The sequence below is a fragment of the Phanerochaete carnosa genome (genome assembly GCF_000300595.1).
Source record: "Phanerochaete carnosa HHB-10118-sp unplaced genomic scaffold PHACAscaffold_42, whole genome shotgun sequence".
Classification (NCBI taxonomy): domain Eukaryota; kingdom Fungi; phylum Basidiomycota; class Agaricomycetes; order Polyporales; family Phanerochaetaceae; genus Phanerochaete; species Phanerochaete carnosa.
The window spans coordinates 1-11,700 of NW_006767669.1; the positions used below are offsets into that span (position 1 = coordinate 1).

The following is an 11,700-nucleotide window of genomic DNA, read 5'->3' on the forward strand; positions in this document are numbered from 1 at the left end:
CACTGGCTACTGGATCTTCCGTGGTGCTAACGGCGAAAAGAACGACTTCCGCAATGGCAAGAACCCCAGGAGTGCGCGACTATGCTTTTGCGACGGATGCATCTGACTGGCTGCTGCAGACCTCAAGACTATGGATACGAAGCGTGGCACGAAGCTGCTCATCTCTGGATGGTGGGGCATGTGTCGCCATCCTAACTACTTGTGCGTTATTTAAAGTTTTCAGTCCATATGTAACTCGCAGTCTTATATTGTCTCTCTTAGTGGCGATCTCTTGATGGCTCTTGCATGGTCTCTTCCGACCGGGTTTGAGACTCCGGTCACATACTTCTATGTCTCTTATTTCCTGGTTCTGTTGATGCACCGCCAATATCGGGACGACGAGAACTGCGAGAAGAAGTAAGCTGGAAACACATTTGTGGAAGATAATTTACTGACGATGGATTGCAGATACGGCGAAGACTGGCATAAATATAAGCAGCTGGTTTCGTACCGCATTGTCCCCTACATTTACTAGGAAGCATTTTGCTTCATTCTGACCTCATAATGATCCCTTCGTAGGCGCAACCGTTAATATAAATTTCTCACAGACCGAAAGAGTGTTCGCGTCACAAACCTCTGACGTTAGTGCACAGACAGTCGTTGGGCAAGAAATCTGCTGGCCTTGACTCGGCTCTCAGCTTTCTGGAGGGCCGCGCTTCGTTGTGTGCTACTGTGTCGTTGTTGTCGCAGGAACCTTGTAAGCTATGGAAATGTTCTGAACTTACTATGGAATTTTCGACCTCGATAGCAGCTAGTGTCCCATGGCTGTGAGCGGACTCAACGATCGGTAGACCAAATTCACGAGACGCCCGGCGGCAAAGGGGTTGGACGAAGGTCGTTACCTATCCCCTTCCCCACCTCGTTCCCCCGAACCGCCACAGCCACACAGCTCAACGTCATGGATTTGAACAAAAAAATCCATCAGAAGTTAAGTGATGATGGCCTCCCTATACGGCTGAACAGCTGGAACACCATGCCGGCGAATTTATCGACCACATTCCAAACGGTCTTCGAACACGTCGGCTCGCCCTTTCAAGCGTCGGACTACAATCTGCCATGGATATCGCTGGGCTTGGCAAAAAACGGGAGCGTGGTAGATTGGTTCAAGAACGCCAGGGAAACATGCGACTATTCCGGTTTTTGTGAACGTGAGTCTGCAATGTTGCCTATTTGCTCATACACCCTTGTCATCATAATGCCCCAGGCTTATCTGCACCTGGATTACTAGAAAGTGGGTATCCATACATATAGCACTGGCCGCAGCGGCCTCAGGCTGGTAGCTCAGATACATCTGACTCGGACAGGTATTCAAACTATGTACAACAACGACTTGTTGGATTATCTGAACGACAAGCGCAATGAGGGGCTGTTTCAAGCACTGAAAAAAAGCGAAGACGTCAGTCAGTCAGACTTAGTACGGTGTTACCTTTTTGGCTGCGACAAGGATGTATGGCCCGTTCAAGTTAGCACCAAGCTAAAGTGGATCGGCGAACTTGAAGAACTTCAGCTACGGGAATTATGGGGCACGTTAAGGGATGGGTATCAAGTCAGATGTTTCAGTAAATTTCGCGATCTACGTAAGTCCAGTTTCCTCTGTAGTGTCTGATATTCTAAGCGGCACGTAGGAATGCGCTTGATGTCATCGATTTTGTACCCGCAATATGGAAAGAGTCACCGTGGCCCAGAGCGCTCGGGTGTGATGGTTTCGGAAAGAGACTCACAAGCAGGTAGGCTATTTCTATAATCGTCGTAGAATGTACAGTCAAATAATTCACCTTCCTCTGTTTTAAGCGACTGCCCAGGCATGGACCGCAGACTACCAAGGAACGGCACCAAAAGCTTTCCTGGAGTATATCGACACATTCATTGATGGCCGGGATCAATACGCACGCTATCTTTCGGTGATCAACTCCTCCGGAACAGGCAAAAGCAGGATGCTACATGAGGTCGGCAAGCTTGTCGCTCATGTATCGTTTATTGTTCGAGAGAAGGAATCCACAGGTTGGTAATTGTCATGATATCTTTATATGGTACATATTAATTAGTTGCACTTCAGGCTATCCACCAGCAGATATCGATGTCCGAAATTATTTCGACATTGTTCCCACCTCTCAGCAAGCAGCGTACAGCCGCTGTGTGGCGTTTTTGACTTCACTTTTCCGCAACCTGCACACTCAACTGCATGAAGCCTCCGCCGCGACAGATTACAACGGAGTTATCACTGCTCTGTATGAAATCAGCACAGTGGATGAACCCCAGCATAGGAGCAGACGTCAGTCCTTCTACCACAAGGTGGTTGCAGATGCCAAGGATGTAGGTATCAATGAGATAATGGTGATATTAGTACTCATGCTTGTCTTTAGTTGGATACTCGCTGTTCTACCTTGCTATCGACATCTGTGGAAGACAACCATCCTCCTGCTGTTGACCAGGAGAACGACATGGAGTGTGATATTTCACCACCCAGCCGTGGGCACCTTCCTGGCAAGTATCATTTTATATATGGATGTAGAGCCAAAAATCCACTTACTAAAATATGAATATCACGATAAGCTGGGTCACTCCGTGACCTCCACAGCGCAGCAAAAAGTCTAGAAGACTTTTTGCTGAGTCTTGGCTGTGATATTTCCCCAACGCCAGCCCAAGGCGCATTTGGAAACCGCAGCAAACCAAACCGCAGCAAACCAGACCGCGGCGGTCTGTTGCCACAGCGGCACAAAGTGCTCCTAATGCTCTCATTTGATGAAGCCCATCGACTTACCACCATGCGGGGTATGCAGAATGAAACTGTGTACTCATACTTTGGAGAATTGAGGAGAGCATTACGCACGATACGCCTGTATTCCATCTTCACCGTCTTTGCCTCCACAACTGGCGAAATATTCCAATTTTCTCCGGTTAGGCAAGAAGATGATCCATCAAGACGCTTACAACTTGGACAGCTTCGTACCATCCCACCATTCATTCACATGGGGTTTGATCAGTTCATGAAAATCGCTACTGACGGCATGGAGATAACTGAATTAACAGGTATAGACTATGCTGTCCACTTGGGACGTCCTCTGTGAGACACAACTCTAATGGAGAATCACGGCTTGCTAATGTTCCTCATTGCTGAAGTTTTGCCACACGATACCTTGCTGGTAATGACGAGGTCAAGAGGGGCATCGTGGGGTTTGCGGCAGAGAAGCTTCTAAATGGATCGTGGCCTGCCGATGTCAAGAACCTCAGCAAGCAGCAAAAATTTGCTTGCCTCTCCGCACGGCTTCCCCTAAACTTCACACCGATGCCCACCAGCCTCCATTCCGAAGAAGTCGAACAAGTTGAAAAACATTTGCGGATACTCTTGCGCACCCACAACGACCGTGCAGGTATCGTAACTGAGACACCATCCGAGCCGATTCTGGCTTTGGGCGCACAGCTAGTGATGCGTGACCCTGCCTTCCGCCCTCCGCTTGCTCTTTTCGAACAGCTCGATCACCTTGCCGTGCATCGAGGGGAGAGAGGTGAAGCTATAGCTGGTTTACTCCTTCTGATGGCAATGGACAAGGCTAGGGCCTTGCCTACACCTGCTGCCGGTGTAGTCCGTGTCACAGACTTTCTCGAGGCACTGTTACCCTCAACAACTCGAGACGTGCTACCTTGTCAATACGGAAGATCGCCAGCGGCACCGCCACCAAACACATTGTTTTCCTCAGCTGCCGACGCTATCAATCTTCGTACCACATTTGCTCAAAGCTCGATGCATTTCACCCACTGGATGTCCGTCAAGAGCCAGAAGGTAGTATCGCAGTGGCATCTGTTCGCCTGCATGGCGCGAGGTGCTGGGATCAAATGCGCCAACAGCTTCCCCGGCGTTGACTTCATAATCCCCTTTCTTCTACGAGGAGATACTGCCTCTCCCGCTGCAATCAGTGCAATTCTGATACAGGTGAAACTCGACAAGAGCTATGGGTCTAATCCAAATGTCAGACTTTTCGATGCCATGGACCCTCAAGAACTGGGAATTTTTGACCAGGACGTCACAATGCCCGTGGTCAGGATCGTGTTCTCTCTAGCTGCGAAGCAGCCTTCTTTCCTTGTCGGACCTTTCTATGATGCTAAGACATCTGTGATTACCCACTCTCAGGCCGATAGTATCTTAACATCCACCGGCTCTCGTAAACGCAAGATATCAGATGCAACCCCAGACACAATTGCGACTGTTCAGTCAGACAGCATCTCGGCACCCATCCAATCCCGTACACGGCGCAAGACGGTAGCTGCAACTCCGGACTCGATTGCGACTCGAGTAAGTACACGGCGGCGGCACATGACAGCAAGTGCAATACCGGACGCGATTGCGACTGTTCACCCAGCCAGCACTTCGGCGCCTACTCGGTCTCATACACGACACAAGACACTACACAGTGAACAGGTGGTGAGTCGCAAATTGCAGTAATGATATCGATGGTTTGTGCAATTCACTTGCGGTAAACAGGCATCTTCGCACATGGCATATGACTTCTGGGTAGCCGGAATATCTTCAAAGTTCCTTGGTCCGGTCTGCGAGGAGGATGAGGTACAATGGAACCTTCTCTGCGATCTATACGACAGCCCGTGGGACAGGATACACACCGAAAAACCTCATCAGTGCCAAGAGCTTAGTCGAAACGCAAATCCTGGGGCGCTCCCTCATCCAGCGCACTGGGCATGGGCTGAAGGTGGCCCAGCTCTAAATCAGAAGAACATGTAGAGTGTCCCACTGTCAGGTGCGTTTATCGTCGGTGGTATCTAGCTGTAGTCTGACGCACCCCGCGGCGCCCTGCGCGTGTAATAAGTGCCCTCGCGCGACCGTCCGCACCAGGTACCCGAAGCCCCAGCAACTGCCACACCGCCACAAGTATCGCTACAACTCCGCACCCCCGACTCCCACCTGTTGTATCCGAGCATACCGCCGTCCTCCTTGGCACATGGACATGATACACTCATCTGTTTTGTGTTTTTCTTTTTCTTTTCTGTACCTTTAATTCAGTAGTATATATTGCATGTACCAGTAGCGTACTCGAGGCAGATAGAGTACATGCGACGAGTTTTCCCCCTGCGTTTATACTATGCTCTGAGTCCGCGACTGCATTCCCGCACTCCCGCGCAGTGTGCGGCGCCTTCGCCGGTCCCCGAAGCCACCTCGCGACTGCCTTCCGAGCTCTCGCGTGCTCTCAGATCTCCCTCACCACCTCTATCATTTTATTTTATCTTATTTCCATTATCTTAGGTTGGCCCCCTAGGGTCTGAGTGCACACCAGCGCATCATTTTAGCTGCCCCAGTGAGGCGGGTTTCATCCGATTCCGGCCCAGCACTCCACGCGTACACATATCGAACCGCCCGCGCATGCCTCGCACGCACTAGAAGTCCCCATGGCGCAACCCACAATCTTTATGCCTTTCCGCGGCGAGCCCGGTGTACCCGAATTCGACTCGCGCGAACCTCGCTCACTTTCGTACTTCTTCAGCGTCCTCGAAAGATGGTTTTAGCGTACTACACTACCCATCAATTCGCGATGCAGACGCTTGGGAGCTCCTCGATGAGTACGATACCGGTACCTTCGACTCGTGCTATTCAAGATATCCGAGCTTCTACCAACATGTATGCAGCAAGTACCGCAGAAGTACGAAGATGCTTAACTGAAGTACACACTGCTTCGAGACAGTACGGTGCTCACTGACTGAAGTACCTACCGCGACGAGGCAGGGACTAGGCTATCTCGCTACACTTTGTACGTACGCTTTGTAACGGTCCGCAGCAATGTTCTAGTTTCCTGATGGTGTCGCTCATGGCAAGAAGAAGCATTATCACAACGAGGACGAGGCTCTCGAGCGTGAAGTAAGCAAATAGTTCTACAGTCAATACGGATGAGATAAATAATATCTCATCTGACGACCGCGCTTCCGAACAACACTACGACAAGCATCGCTTAGGTGAACGTCAGCGCTGTCGGAGTGCCTTCATGTGCAAGAGGATCAAGTCGACTCGATGTCACAACACCTAAGTGGCCACGCCGGGCGCACTCTAGAGCTCCTCCCAGTTGCACAGAAGGAGTGTATCGGCGTCGGCGGAATGACAAACCCGATGAACATTCAAGTTGCGTTGAAGACGCATCCTGGCGTCGATACCGCATCACGGCCTCAATAACTACAGGGATAAGAGTGAACAAATATTGTTGCCTCATACCACAGGAAGCCGTGCGATACAAACTCATCCTTCACGACCTTTCGACCATCTTTCGCACTAACTTGAGCGCTACTAGCGTATACCGCGTCGTCCGCCAGTATGATATAGGCTTGCCGCTAGCGTTTTTAAACGAGAAGTGCGTGCTCTAGTTCAATCCGCGCGCTGACCTGACCGCATGCGCGCACCTGTGCGTTCTTTCTAAGATGGGACACACTCTGGGTGACCCTGGGCGACCAGATGAAAGCCTAGGCTTACACGCTCAAGCTCGCAAGCCTCTGGGAAGCGCACTGCGTAGTTGACGTGCTCAAGGAGGCGCATGAAGCAACTTTTAATCGATTTTATCGAGCTGCAACGTTCATCTGTGCGCGAGCGTATCAAGCTGCCTAAGCCATCCCATGGCATTACGATCCCTTGCCGAGCTTCAATATCTGCAAGCCCTGTTTGCGACACCGATGAAGAAGAGTAGGACGCTGACGCAGGGCACACCAAGCACAACGAACCACGTAGCATCTGCCTTCTCTTGCGACAGCGCAAGCTGTGTGGAAGGCGTGATCACCGCAGCCGCTCTGCCATGCTGCCTGACGTATGTGAGTAACCGCCGACCTGATCTGCGAGTCACGGTAACTCGCGGGTTGAAGCCCGCCTTCAGAACAGCTGATCAGCGGGTACCTGGACCAACAGAACAGATTGACCTGACTCGTGCAGATCTTTAGCCAGCCCCGGCTCCGTTATTAAGACTTAGTAACCTGGTGAGTGTAGCCTTGTTGCAGGATGTGTGACAATGGCGACATAGGTTGTGCAGCCCCAATGCTACTACTCGCACTGTACAATGTGTACGCCCTGTGATATTAGCTATGTACCTATACATGCGTAATGCCATCTAATTTGCCCAAGACATAATTTTGCCTACGCCTAAGGAGATCATGAACAACTTAGTCCGATCCAGACTAATGTATGATGGATTTAATCTCACTTATGTTTCTTCAACACCTAGTTAGCCCACGTTATATCCTAATTGTCCCCAGGGATTTTCTCTGATGAAGAACGGCTGCGATTCCAGAGGAGCGGGTGAGGCAGAAGGGGCAGGACGATGACGTGTTAGTGTAGCGGATGCTGTCCCGGATCGAATTTCGGTCCATTTGGATCACTCTGAAACCTCATGTACAAGCTTGGTCAACGCGTCCTTCCTGAGAGATATCCACACCGCTTCTCCCCCAGCAGTCTGGGTGACTGACGCCATCAGCCCATGGTCCTTGAATTCTGCCATGAGGGCACGCATCGCCGTATCGTTCGTCGCGACGAAGTTCTCGCGGGCAACGTTAAAGAGCATGCTGTAGTCGAACGCGATCTGCAGCGGGTCTTGTTGTGCGTTTCCACCGCTGCTAGCCTCCGCCTCGGCTGTATTCTCGAGCTGCCTCGTGCCGAGCAGAGCGAACAGTTTCTTAGCTTTTTGGGTGACGGATGCGAGGATGTGGCGTGCCGCAGTTTCAGTCATGAGGCCCGTCGCGGTCGTACCCGGCAGGTCTTTCTGTCCACGAGAGGAGGCAGCTTGCGAAGCACCCTTGATGGACGAGCGATCGGCATGGGCGGTTTCGAAATCGTAGGGTAACAGGGTGGTGACGTCGTGGAACAGCCAAGAGTAGCCCTTAGACATTGCAATCACTGGGCCGTCGTTTTCTACCGCGGGTTTATGAGAGAAGATGTCCGCCAAGGACCACAGATGAGGGAAGGCGATGCTGTCCGCCGACGCGACGATATGTATTCGGGGGTTGCTCGCGAGGACGGACAGGCATGACTGCGCTTGGGGCTTGCGCATAGCTAGTGCATCGATGTTGTGGATGACGAGGTAGAGCTTCTGCTCTGAAGACGCAAAGGATCTGTATATTCGTCGCGTCTGTGCTTCGATGCCAGACCCTGAGGCCTGAGTTATTTCGCTCTCCTGCAAGGTCGGAATGCTCTCGATAGACGCGAGGAGATCCTTTATCGCAAAGCCAGGATTGAAGGCGTTGACGACAATGACGTCCCTGCGTCTCCTATTGATCCGTTTCGCGAGGGCATTGAGGACTTCTCGCTTGGAGCCCGCGCCATAGAGCAGCAGACTGAAGCCTTCCTCAAGTTGCACCAGGAGGCGAGAGAATAATAAGTCGCGTCCGGTTCCCAGCCACGGGACTTGAATTTCATTCTTGCATGTGGATTGCTCGATAGCAGAGGTGTATTGCCCGGCAGTGAGGGGTGCCAAGAGGCTGGAGAAGGTGTTCTTGGAGGTGCGCGTAGACTTGTGGTTCCGTGTGAAGTACTGGTCGAAAGACGTTGTAGCGAAGGTGCCATAGCCATATCCGAGGTCATCTGAGAGCTCTCCCTCTGAGAACGATTCCTCGCTGGACGACATGGCTGGAACAACAGGAGAAACAGGTGCTGTGGCCGCTACGTGACTGTCACGTGATAAATACCCTTGTTCAGCGTTGAGCGAGTTTCGCGACTTGGTTCGTCCCGCCAGCCACCTCCGCTCTATTTTCCGCTCTTTCTTTACTGCCGTACACCAAACGCGCTCTGTGACACCTGATTTATGTCTGTACGGTCCGGGTCGCTCGAGTTCAGCATCCGAGGCGACGAACTCGAGCAAAATCGCATCCAGCTTGAACAGAACCTCCAACACACCGATCTTTCTCTGCATCTTTCATCCACACCTAGCGACTCAGACGTTGAGTATCCCAGACGAAACCCAGGCCCCGGACCGTTCGGAGGCTTTGCTTCGTTCGACCACATGTCCCGAGATCAATTCGACCCAGAAGAAGAGAGCCAGTACCACCCCTGGTCGTACCGTACGGGTGACGACGAGAACGGTGTTAGCCCGTACGGAAACAGAACTATATCGACCGCTGCACACCACGCAAGTGCGCTGACTCTCAGCGCAGGGCTTGCAGGTAGGGGGACTCGTCGGGACGTCAGCATAAGTGGGGCAGAGTATGATCCTGATCGCCCTCTCACGGGCATAATCGCGGGCTTCAACGCCAATTTCTCCGCTCTCGATCCCAACTCAACGCGTTCCAGACATCTCGTGCGTCCTTCCTCATAGTTATCATAGAGCCTTGGGAACATTGCACAGCCCGTGAGGCACTGCCTGCTTCCCATCTTACATGTCGTCATACGCGCAGGCATCCGCCACAGTAGATTTCAACGATCCACTCGTTGTTGACGACAGCGCCGAGCTTGATGAAGTTTTTCAAGCGGGTTGTGCCCCTATCCCTACAGCTAGCATTCGTTCTCCCAGCACCGCTTCCAGCTCGTCGCGCCCCAACACTCCCCTGTCACCACGCCCTAAACTCTCTGATGCTTTGAGTCACGTCGCATTCTCTCCCAAACGACCCCGCCGTCCGCAATCGCCAGCCATCCACGCACCTGCGCCTTGCAAGGGTCGTTCTGCAATTGCCCGCCAAACAAAGATACCACTTACGCGTCGCCAGGTTGCCACTATCGAGAGCGACCCTGAAGATAACGTCCCAACTCCAAGGTCGCGTAGTCGAGGATCTTACGTACATCAGTCGCTCTCGTATGCACCGCTGGAGCCCGAAGTGAACATCTTGCCTCCTACTCCACCAGGCGACGAGAACACGAATGCGAAATTTGTGAATGTAGCACGTGGGCTAGCCAAAGAATTCGAATCACACCAAGGTGCCATAGCGCAGAGCACTATGCGAGACCGCAAGAACGCGAAGAACGCGAAAATGTCGCTAAAGAATGTCATGAGCGATTTGCAGGAGCAGAGGCCCACTCATACTTCTGTACCGCGCGGTGCAGCCGTGCGGACCCCATATAAGAATGGAAAGCTCTACCTTCCCGACGTGACCGGCATCACAAGCGCAGTTGGATCCCCGATGAAGTTGGGCATGGAATATCAAGGCTATAACGGAAAGGAGGATCGCGAGATTGATGGTTAGTGCATGGTTTTCGGGTGCTTCAGAGAGACTGATGCGTTTGTAGTGCGACTTGCGGCCACCCTGAGCATCGTTCAATCTAAGATTTCCCATCTAGAAACGGAAAATAGCATTTCGCGTAGGCGCGTCCGCGAGCTGGAGTTGGAACTTGAGGAATGTAAGAAGGAGGTAACTAGAGAACGCACAAGGATCCTTGGGCGGGAAGAGCCAGATGTCCAAATCCCGCAGGAGAAGATGACTCGCGGAATTCGCACAAAGGCTCCAAAACCAGTTGAACCTCTGGAGACTTACGAAGATATTCGGAGGTACAAGGAGGCAGTAGAAGAGAAGAAAGGTTTGAACTCCGTCCTGGAAGCTTTCCAAGATGCTGATGATAGCGGGCAGCCCTAGAGACTTTGATAACTACTCTACGATCACATTTGACTCGCCTGACCGCCGAGCTTTCTGACCACTCTCGCTTACTGGAGGAACTCCGGGAATTGCGAGATTCGGATGTCCGTGCTCTCAAAGAGAAGAGCCACGAGATCAACCAACTGCGCCAGGAAGTCGAACGCCTTGCGGGCGAGGTGGAGGTCTTGCGCGGCGTCGTCGAAGAGGGTTTGAAAGAGCGGAAGGAAGCAAGGGAGCAGTCTATGGAGCGGTCTCGCTCGCTGGAGAACTCACATTCTCGTTCTCTGACAGAAGACGATGCGGAGGAGCCGGACGTGGCCGAGAAGCAGGAACGACGGCATGAAGAGCACTTGGTTGACGGTGGGTTTAACTCCGGCGACGATTCATCTGATGGTCGTTCCACGCCTTCCCCCCGGCCATCTCCACACCGCCGTCGACCTCGTCTCTCTGACCGCACCGATCGCGCTACACTTGGTTCTCCGCCGCCAGCCACTAGCACGAGCGCACGGCCTTGGTTGGAGTCAGCAGAGGTCACTCGCATTTCTGAGGAAGTCTCTGAACGCCGCCACGAACGTTCTCGGTCTGCTTCATTGATTTTGAGCGGTGACCCAACCCTTGCTACCGGGCAAGCAAGAGGTTACCACACCGACAGCGATGGCTCAGAGGACGACGTACCTCCATCTCGTCCAAGGAGCAGGGGTTCTGACTGCACTGCGAAGGAGAATCATGTGGCGCCTTCTCCCGTACGAAGGCTGGCTGCACTCATTCCACCATCTTCATATCCGCGAGATCCTGCTGCGATACCACGCGTCACCTCTCCCGGACCTCGTTCCCGGCAAGCGCCAGGCCCGTCAAAACCCGTCGCTGCCCCCAGAGCGACAGCACCCGCCGAGGCGCCTTTCCCACAGATTCGGGGCGAGTATCTCGAGAAGCTGTTCTTCTCTGCACCAGATCACAATGCCGACACATGCACAGTATGCAATCGGCGCGCGCGCGCCACTGCGACACGGCAGCAGCGCAAGGGCTACGTGGTCTGCCGGGCGCTACTTCCAATTTGAGGCGGAGATGAAGGCTTTGTAGAGGGTGCAGACGAGGGCAAGCGAAGAACGGGAAAGAGCGCGCTGA

The 11,700-nt window shown here is 52.7% G+C and overlaps 4 protein-coding genes across 4 annotated transcripts; 3 read left to right on the forward strand and 1 right to left on the reverse strand.

Moving 5' to 3' along the window:
- Positions 1–130: 130 nt before the first annotated feature.
- Positions 131–647, forward strand: PHACADRAFT_131882 (uncharacterized protein; the record flags this gene model as incomplete). The annotated part of the gene is made up of 3 exons (XM_007402179.1): positions 131–201; positions 262–396; positions 448–647. The coding sequence occupies 3 exons, from the start codon at positions 131–133 to the stop codon at positions 512–514; spliced, it is 273 nt and encodes a 90-aa protein (XP_007402241.1). The 3' UTR covers positions 515–647.
- A 1,182-nt stretch (positions 648–1,829) lies between these two features.
- Positions 1,830–4,480, forward strand: PHACADRAFT_107241 (uncharacterized protein; the record flags this gene model as incomplete). The annotated part of the gene is made up of 4 exons (XM_007402180.1): positions 1,830–2,040; positions 2,096–2,356; positions 2,593–3,103; positions 3,160–4,480. Coding segments are annotated over 4 exons (2,304 nt in total), but the record flags the coding sequence as incomplete, so codon positions are not given.
- A 2,729-nt stretch (positions 4,481–7,209) lies between these two features.
- PHACADRAFT_214471 (uncharacterized protein) lies at positions 7,210–8,639 on the reverse strand (the record flags this gene model as incomplete). The annotated part of the gene is made up of 1 exon (XM_007402181.1): positions 7,210–8,639. The coding sequence occupies one exon, from the start codon at positions 8,637–8,639 to the stop codon at positions 7,395–7,397; it is 1,245 nt and encodes a 414-aa protein (XP_007402243.1). The 3' UTR covers positions 7,210–7,394.
- A 100-nt stretch (positions 8,640–8,739) lies between these two features.
- Positions 8,740–11,700, forward strand: PHACADRAFT_179304 (uncharacterized protein). The gene is made up of 4 exons (XM_007402182.1): positions 8,740–9,308; positions 9,406–10,183; positions 10,232–10,519; positions 10,570–11,700. The coding sequence occupies exons 1-4, from the start codon at positions 8,817–8,819 to the stop codon at positions 11,631–11,633; spliced, it is 2,622 nt and encodes an 873-aa protein (XP_007402244.1). The 5' UTR covers positions 8,740–8,816; the 3' UTR covers positions 11,634–11,700.

Excerpts from the sequence above, each read along its gene's own strand:
- PHACADRAFT_179304 (XM_007402182.1), top strand. The coding sequence starts at position 8,817 with ATGTCTGTACGGTCCGGGTCGCTCGAGTTCAGCATCCGAGGCGACGAA. Across the intron at positions 9,309-9,405 it reads CAACGCGTTCCAGACATCTC|GCATCCGCCACAGTAGATTT; the intron begins GTGCGTCCTTCC and ends TCATACGCGCAG. Across the intron at positions 10,184-10,231 it reads GGAGGATCGCGAGATTGATG|TGCGACTTGCGGCCACCCTG; the intron begins GTTAGTGCATGG and ends ATGCGTTTGTAG.